General features: G+C 35.5%; 1 protein-coding gene across 4 annotated transcripts in view; it reads right to left on the reverse strand.

Annotated features, from left to right (window-relative positions):
• The window catches only part of STRBP (spermatid perinuclear RNA binding protein), a 75,696-nt gene that overhangs the window by 34,485 nt on the left and 31,378 nt on the right, over positions 1-9,833 (reverse strand). For all 4 annotated transcript variants that reach the window (XM_006917945.3, XM_015594234.2, XM_015594235.2 and 1 more), the window contains exons 5-7: positions 8,310-8,454; positions 1,224-1,315; positions 609-704 (exon numbers count right to left, since the gene is read on the reverse strand). In XM_006917945.3, coding sequence (XP_006918007.1) covers positions 609-704; positions 1,224-1,315; positions 8,310-8,454 — 333 coding nt within the window. The remainder of the gene's footprint in view (positions 1-608; positions 705-1,223; positions 1,316-8,309; positions 8,455-9,833) is intronic.

Raw genomic sequence — 9,833 nt, forward strand, 5'->3', positions numbered from 1 at the left:
GCTAAATTAACTTAAAGTAACCCTTTACAGCTTTGTTTTATAATGCTCTTAATTGTGTTCTTAATTAGGTCAGGCATAATTTTCAAATTAAGTAAGTTTTGCAATATACATTATAAACTATGTCCATAATCAGGTTACGTGTACTGTTCGCCTGACTTTAATTACTAACATAGATTTATTTTTAAGTGTCTACACTCAAATAGAAAGAAAAAGAAGGTACAGGAGCCTTATATCGACATTTGAGGTAATTTGTATTTTAAATACAAGTGGCACTGAAAGAGAATGTGCCAGTCAAAGAGGCTTTCGTGGCAGTAGGTGAACAGTACAAAGTACAGGAAGGCATTCACTTCTAACAGGTATAGAATCTTTTTGTCAGAAAAAGTATCTCAGGCTCTGTAACATAAACGTGAGATGGTAGAAGAGACAAGTTATATGCATTAAAAAGAATTCATATAAAAAAAAGCATAGTTTTTTTTCCAGAACAAAAATAAGCAATACATTCCTGAGCTAACTTAGAATGTAGCTGCTTCATACTAACATGTGATTTCTACAGGATTTCCTCTGACTATAGCTTCAGAATTTGCTTTTAACTGTATTTAAGTACTTACCCATCCTTTTAACGGTGCCCATGTGGGGACTCTGTTGCACAAATCACGAAGAATGCGAAGGACAATTACACATGATTTTAATCCATTTGCCCTTGCCTAAAACAAACAAAATGATTCCAATATCCCTTTGAAATCCATTCTTCATTTAAAGTATACTGATCATGGATAGGCTCTTTAAAGTGAATACTAATTAGACAGTCAGTCATCAGTTGTCAAACAAACTAAAAAATTAAGTTATTAAAAACAGTAAAGATAGGCGGGTTTTAAAATAAATGAAGCATATTATTAAAACTGCTCATAGAGCCTCATGGCAGCCCATTCCAGGCAACTATCTTAACGTTTAATTTTTCTTGCCTTTATTTGTATTTTGTAAGCCATCATTTGAAATTCTGAGCACTAAGCCAAAAAAGGATTATATGGTAACTAAACATCAACTATAGTGGAAGCTATACTAAGCATTTTACCTAAAATAATTCATTTACTCCTACCATAACCACGTAAGGTAGAGAGTACCCCCTCTTTCTTTTAAACATTAAGAAAACACTAAGTGGCAGGTGTTCCAAATGAAACCTGCGCAAGGCTACAATAACAGTAAGATAATAACGAAGAGCCAACCTGAAACCATTTGGCATGTCGAAGAGACGCCAAGGCGTTCAGGCATTTCTGCCTGTCCAATAAGTCCGGAGGGTCTTTCATCGCAACCTTTTCTAATGGGAAAATGAGATAGAGAGAGACAGATACAATTTGACCAAGGGGTTCCTGTCAAACACCAAACAATAAAAATAAAAAGAAGAGAAGCATCTGAGTAAATTAATAAGACTCCCAGAAGATTTCATGATTTAGCTTTGTTGCTTTTTTAAAAAATTACATGCACTCTGATTACTCAGTAAGCAGTCATCAGAGCACATCAGTCACGAGTACATGAGGAGCACCAAGGCATTTGCTCGGTAAACAAATCACTGACCACTGCTACATACAATCTGGGATCTTATTAAGCATATATATAACATCAAAGGGCACAAAATAGGTACATAGCACTTCTTCCTTTGGCAGGGTGCAAAAAGTGGAAATCTGGGTCCAATAGCAATAATAATTATTCTTTATAGAAGGAATCTTAATCAGTAATCAATTTTTAAGGAAAATTAGGGCTCTCTAATGTAATCAATTTGAGATATACTAAGACTACACTGAGCATGGCAATTCTATTTTTTATAACAAAATAAATTTGTCTAACAAGATAACCATTACATAGAAACTTTACCCCACTGATGAGAGCACTTCAAGTGTCATCTTGGAGTTCCCTCATTATTTCTTTTCTAAACCAAATTATTAAAACTACAAATATAAAACACATTAAAATACATTTCAAGTTTTACAAACTTTTTTTAAAAAAAAAAGGCAGCAAAGAATAGTATCTAATTACAGCTATTTGACTTGCTTTAACATTTTAAAGTTGATTAGATGGCCAATGGCAGCGAAGTTAAGAAATTAACATGTGATTAATAAAAAATATCCGTATTTGAGAAGATGTCACATGGTACTAAATCCAAGTTCAGAGAGCCAAATGTATTTCCTCTAAGCTACTAGGAAGTGGGATTTTAAAATTTGTGAAGACTTGGTGCATTATTATTTAAATGTCTACAACATATACAAATCTTTCTTGGGGAGTAATTCTTTCTCTAATCCAATTAAGTCAGGTTCATCATTTTCTTTTAAGAATTCTTAATGTCAGGGTCCACCAACCCTTCTTCCTAGTACAATCTTGACAATCGGACTTGGTAGTATGTTTGTGTGGGACAACTGATATAAACTAAATGCTTTTAAATAAGAGACAAGATAATTGATACTGTCTGATTTCCTCAGTTACTGCGAGATTCTGTTACAGCAAATTTACTGTAAATTCTAATTGATAGACTGCCATTAACTAAAACTGAAGACATAATGCTTGACAGAAAACAAATCTATTAGAGGAAGAACTGGGTTCTCTTTATTGGCTGCGGCGCTAAAGGCTGAAGTGCTACACACTTATTTTCTGACCAGGCGAGCTCCACACCAGATATTTGCATTGTTTCACATTAACCTCTGCCGACAAATTCACAACACAGGGTCTCATTTACCCCCTTGTATTCATAAAATGAGAAGCCTCAAAAAGAATGATTAATGTGGGTTTACAAACGTGAACAAATATACTATGGGTATTCACTTCATAGGTGACCTAGTTCCTGGACTTGCTCAATTCTGTCTTTATAATGTCACGAAACATACAACTAACTCATTTTAATGTTTTTATGTCAAAATGTTTTAACTGTGGTCAATACAAACATCTGTGTAAAGCTCACATACCATATAAAACAAATTACTATAAATGATTAGAATCTTTTAAAAGTTAGACATGACAAAGGTTGACTGACTGCTAAGTACTGTAATCCCAAGAAAAGATATGGACCATATTTATCCTTTAAGATTTCAATCTTTAAGAGTCAGGCAAGCTAAGTTTTATTCTATCATCTTACCAAGTAGGAGTGTCAGGAAGAGGGGGCAATAGAAGAGAGGAGTGAGGCAGAGGAGGTTTAGATAGGAAAAGACAAGGCAAACCAAAACTCTTCTATAATCTCTGGTACTTTCGTCCAATGGTCAGAGCTTAGAAATAACACCTTACGCTCCTCATAACAAGTATTTTTTAAAGAGGGACAATAGAAAAAGTATTTAAATTCTTTCATCCCCACACACTTATAACCACAAACTCTTATTTAAAAACACAATAGAGGCATCAGCTTGCTACAGACAGTCAACATTTGGAGACAGTAGCTTCTACTAAGAGATGGAAGGGACAACGGTGAGCAGAAGACTTGCACCGGACTCCCCTTGACATCACCCTCAGAATGTTTCTTCATGCGCTGATAGTCAAGAAGTCAAAAGATCCAGAATGTTTCAATATTCATGAGGTGGGACACAGAAGAGATGCAATAACTCATCTCATTTTATCTTCTTCAAAGTTTCTTATTTTAAAACAATGTAAATTCACATGGCACTTACAGTACTGTTGGTAAGCCCTGCTTCCCTGTTTCCTTTATATATTAATAATATAGTTTTATATGTTTTCATTAAGAAAAATAAATTACTTAATGTGGCAATCATAGAATTGTTACTTCTCATAGCAAAATCTCAAGTTAAACATTTCTGTATGAACTTTAATGGAGGCGTTTCAATTTTGTGAGGAAACAAAACTTTTCTGATAAAAAGGCACCATGGAGTCTTTAAACTAGAAACAATTAAACTGTGAGCCATTTCATTTTTTTTCAACAGTGACCAGTAAAACAGATAAGAAATAGCATGAGGGATGATGGACTTGGAAAATAACAAAAATGCCAAAAGCAAAGAAAAACAGCTGTTAAAAATTTAATGTTCGGTCACATGGTATCAGGGCATGAAGGTACATAAAACATTCTGAACAATGGAAGCACTGGAAAAGAAGTCTATTATGCCTAACTTTGTTTGGTTAGAGGTTAGATCAGTGACCAGAAACACACCGTACTAGAGGAAATGTTGGTCAGTTTCTCTTAATTCCTTACATGCACTCTAACTCTCTGCCTGTTAGCAAAAACACTAGCCTGGACATGGGGTGGAGAAAAGCCAGCACATGACTGTGTTAAACAGCAGTTATATGTCTGGAACCTGGGCTCTTCGAAGGTAAAATAATTGAGCTGGGTTATCATGAATGCCTCCTTGACAATCTGGATGAAGCTGAGCTACTGAGTTCATGCTGACAGAATTTTCTAGTTAGCCTGAAAATTCTTGGCAGCCCCTTCTCCCAGTTCCTGGGGGCTTTGTGGAGAGTAGGCATTATGCCACAAGCCACTGTCCATGCAAAACATCCGGCAATTGTGCACAGGTGAACGTAGCAGTAAGGTAAGTCAAAGAGAGCACTGTTCTAATTTACAGTAGAAATGTCACTCATATGATTTTTTCAGTGGCTCACTAGACAAGGTGGCCACTGGAAAGATACTAGCTAAAGCTCTGCAGCTGGGGAAGGCAGGAAAGTAAAGTCTGCAGCATTGTTACAATCCCAGCTGTGATCTCCACACTATGCGAACGCCTTTGCCTAGCAGGATTCATACCAGCAAACTTCTGTCAAGACATGTCAGAAGTTTGTACTGGCACCAATATATATATGAAAAGGAATTCTTGGGCAACTTCTTTGTGAACTCCTGAAAATCTCCCCCAATACTGAGAACAGAGGTTTGTCTTAGCCTAAGCCACAAGAGTCTCTGCAGTTTCCCTACCTACCCAGCACACTGGGTAAAATGTGATACTTTCCTTATTTATAAAACAGGGCAATTATCTACCTCATAGGGCTGTTGTGAGGCTTAAAATAATCATGTATGAGAAACTGCTTATAAAACAGTAAGTTATAAAATATCTTAACAGCTTGAATTCTGAGATACCCGCTGTTAATGCTTCTTACACACCGGGCCAGTCCTATTTAATCAAACAATAAGCTGGCTACGAAAATTCATTTAACAGATTATTTTGGATTGCCTGCTATGTATTAGGTACCATTCCAGGTGCTAAGGAAAAAGGATGGGCATAGGGAACAAGACACCTGCCCTCAATGAATCATAGGCTATATAACAAATCAGCCCATAAATTAGCACTGCAGCAAAAACAGAATCCTGATTCTAATACTACACTTCACTGGGTGTTTAGGTTTAGTTCTCCAGACCTGTCATGTATACAAGCTCTCACTGTGAACTCAAGGCAGTTTGAGTAGGTGAGTTTGCTCTGTGAACTCTTCTCATAAGCTGAGTGACCACCATCATTTACTGAGCAACTATGTTGTACTGGGTATCGTACAGGTCGCACTACATAAACTCTCATTTAACCTCAAACAATTTTCTAAGGTATTTATTACTCACATTTTAAAACAAAGAAGAAACCCGTCCAAGGTCACACAGCAATAGTATCTAATGGAATTAAGAATCAAACACCTCCTGCCAGGCACCATATACCTCCTGCCAGGCACCAAGGTCTGTGTTTTTTCTCCTACGCCTCCATTAGCAGAAAGCCTGTGGTAATGTGGAAGTGTTATTCTACAGGACCTACAGATGAAGGGTCAGACTATGGAGAGATGACTGACAGCGCAGGAGAAATCTGACCTGTGACATAGTAAACAATACCAAAGAGATTCACTATGTACTCTGGCCAATGAAAATGTAAACAGTGATTTTAAATGAGTACTTAGATCCTCTTCCACAGAGGCAACCCTGAGGAGAGGGTGTGATGCCCTTACGTGCCCCAGGCCTCCAGCACTCTGCTCTCAACCACACCTTTTCCCCTCTTTTAGATTTTAACTATGTGGCAACTGAAGATAGAGAAGAGAACGATGTAAGGTGTATAAATTTTGTGAATGGTCTGTTTCATGAGGAGGGGAGAGTTGAGATTCTATAGAAATATACCTCCTTGAAAAAAGTTACAATGTATTTTTTTAACTTTGAGAAAGCAAATGAGTGATTTTTTTTAAAAAAGGGATATCTTAGAAATTCCTGGAACCCTAACCAATCTTGTGCTTTCGCCCCATGCAGCTGAAAAGAACTGAATCAAGGGGGTAGGAACTGTCTAGTGTGAGGTAATAAGCCCTACAAAATTCTTCAGCCCAGATCTCAAATACTCAGTTATGCTGGATCCTCAAACTTGCCAAGAAATATGCAAAACTGCTAGCGCGTATCAAAAAACTGTCTTTGACAAAGCCCAGGTTAGACAAAATGAGCAAATCATAAGAGATAAAAAGAGTCAACAGGGCTGGGAGGTTAAGGACAACGGCAAAGCAAGTCTTTCTGCCATTCCAAAGGACAGGAAGTAACATGTATAAAACATTAGATCCCAGCTGATTCTTTCACCTTACCTGATCCCACAGAATCATGTTAACACCAGCTGATGAGATCCAGCTCGTAAAGAGGTCTTGAGATCCTTTAGTAACCCAAACATCTCAAACAGACTCCTACTTTACCACAATTCCATTCTATAATAACTAGTCTTCTAGTAAAGATCTGTTTTCTGTTTCTCTGAACAGAAATTAAAGTTATAAAGGCAACAGACTAAGCTTAAGGGTATCACTGAAAACTGTGACAAAATCCCATGGAAGTAAACAAAACCATGAAGAAAACGAAGCCTGATGTTTTCTTAATACTTTCAAAGAGATGTCTATGGCTACAAGCAAGCATATAATTAATCTAGTCGTTGGCAACTTCAGTCTTTCTCATCTCTCTATACTCAAATAACCTGTAATAATACCTATATTTATAACTATACTTAGAAATGGTTAGTTTTACACCAGGGGGTCAAGTAGAACACAGCTTACCAGAATTAACAGAATTATCTTGATACTTCAGAAATCATTTTATAGTTTTACAGTTAATGGTGAACTGAAAAGCTGTTAAAGAAATTAAGCCATTTAAAATTGGTTCTTCAGAGGTGTTAGAGATATTGTATACAGCAAAAAAAGTACATGCATAAACCCAATTATAGATTGGATGCATTTTAATTTTAAACTATGATTCATAAATATATCTATGATATATTTGTTACATCTCTTAGGTTTGGTATGGTTGATTTTAGTTATCCCCAAAAAACATTTTTAAAAGGAGTCTATCACTTTTACTTTAAGAGATCCTAACAAGTCATGCTTGCCAAAACACGAAGTTCTAACATCACTGGGAGCTGTCTTTTTCTACCTTTACCATAGACTTGAAATAAATTAAGAAACTGACCAATATTTCTTACTGCACTGGTATTTCAGGTAGGGGAGAAAGCAATGGGACTTGTTAAACGTCTAGTGATGAAAAACAGCAACAGGGCGTCTCCATTGGCCCAGATGGGCCACACTGCCTCTAAACTGTCATGACAGAGAAGGGCCAGTTGGTCAAAGGTCTGACACAGGAGAAATATCACACGCCAAGTTTCTCGGGACAGGACTGAGAGGCAGAAACAAGCAAATTGACAGGATAAAAACATCAGAAAAAGAAGCCCAGTTCCATCATTACTTCTCAAAACTGAACAGATTTCTCACTCTACTTTTACAAGGATGGCACTGCCATACAGGAATTCTTTTTAACTTCAGAAGCGAGTTAGTTTAAGGCATGATTCCCACATATATCATATTCAAAATGGTCACAGGATCACAAACCTCCTAGAAAAAAATGTACTAAAGATTATTTACTTCTAAAAAATCAATCCCCCAATTTATAACTCTTACATTATAAAACATATTTACACATGGGCAGTTAGATAGAGAATAAATCTTATAAGGTTAGTTATTAGAAGTCAAGAGAAATGTACAAATGAGTAATTTGAAATAAGTGAATAAATTTGAAAACAATACTGTTTTTTTAATCCTAAAATCAGACCTAAGCCAAACTACATAGAATAGGTTGAATGACACCAATAACAATGGAATACTATACAAAGTAAAACAGAACACAAGAACAGTATAAAAATTAGAGTTAAGACCAACATGATAAGCACAGGTTTTTGAATTAACATATTTTATATTTCAAATGTATACATTTTTGCAAAATATTCTGATTTATGTAAGCGGTTTAAAATACTATGAGTGGCATAAAACAAATGAAGACAGTTATTTCTTAAATCCATAAAGCATAGTTAACAAAACAAATATATGTACATATATATGTGTGTGTATACCTCCATCCTTCTTCTCCAATTCGTCCCTAATTAGAGGAGAAGTAAGTATCACCTTCAAAGTTAGTGTAGGCTCTTTTGTATTCCGAATTATAATAGATGCCTCATCTACACATTGTTCCACTTGATATTTCTCTTCTGTGAGTTTCTGAAAGTCACCAAGATTTCAAAAACATCCAATTAGATTAAAATCTCAAAAAAAAAAAAAGGATGATTGCCCCTTATTTTCCAAACTTATTAACTACTAGTTATACTGTGCCAGGAGATCAACAGTCTTAACCAGTTCTTTAGTTTAGGGGTAACATTTCTCTCCCCTCCCACCTTATCAGCAAATTCTCTTTCTCCATCCTTCAAAAAGCAACCATGATGTCAACTACCTATGCAATTACTAACAGTATTTAAAATCATTTTTTCTAATATTTGAAAGTAAAATACCAACATCATTATGTGATAAAGGATAAATTATTACAGAGAACTAATGTAGAAAAATAAATCACTGGGAATGCACTCTAAACCAATACCTTTTTTGATAAGACAGCCTAAAAAGGAACTCTTACTTACTGAGGACTTACAAATTTAAGATTATGTAGATTTTTTAAAGAGAGTCAAGTAAGAATGAATAAAAAAGCATCTCTACACAGTCACTCATTGGCCAAAAGAAAAAAAAAAAAAGAGCATAAATAACTCCCTTTTCTAACGATAGGACTCAGAGATCATTCCAGTGAGACCTATCCTTATGTGTGACAAGTCATCTGACACCCATAGGGAAATGTGCATTGCTTCATTCAACACACAACTATACACATAATTTAAGGGCCATCCACAATCACCAATTAGAGTCATATAAGTTATATTTAATATATTATTATACATTGAATATATAGTTTAATAAATTCTACAGGGCCTTTCTTGGTGGTGAAATTTAGTATCTATTACCTGACCTAAATAGCTGAATGGAAACTCTACTGGGTCTCTGTTCGTTAGTGTGCATTAAAAGAATTCAGAGCCATTTACATAAAAATAACATTTTACAATTAAAAAGATAGAAAAGATAGAAAATAGAAAATTTATTATCTAATTGTGAATAGAAGCCAAGGCCAGGAAAGGATACGCAGTGACTGGGAAAACCAGAACCAGAATAGAGAAAAAAGAGAAAACCGCCCACATTCGTTTTATGACTATTAGAGAATTAAAGATGACCATCAGAGAACGAGTCAAACTAAATTTTTCAATTATGCAGGCAGATCAACATAAGACACATCCAAAGTAATAAACAGATGGTATGAGTTTTGGACTAGCCTAATTATAAGTGATTTCTTGTTTGGGTCATCCTTCTCCTCTCTAGCTCAAGGAAGTTCTAAAATTACTCTTGAAAAGAATATGTCGAGAAAAGGAATGGTACAACTTCAATTAATTAAGGTACTTAGATAACTGAAAGTTTTGCTCTGGTAAGTGCTCAGGAAAAAAAAAAAAGATTTTTAACTCATAGGAAAATAAGATCATATCACATCAGAAATTGGTTTTCCC

The sequence above is a fragment of the Pteropus alecto genome, unplaced genomic scaffold, assembly GCF_000325575.1.
Source record: "Pteropus alecto unplaced genomic scaffold, ASM32557v1 scaffold67, whole genome shotgun sequence".
Taxonomy (NCBI): domain Eukaryota; kingdom Metazoa; phylum Chordata; class Mammalia; order Chiroptera; family Pteropodidae; genus Pteropus; species Pteropus alecto.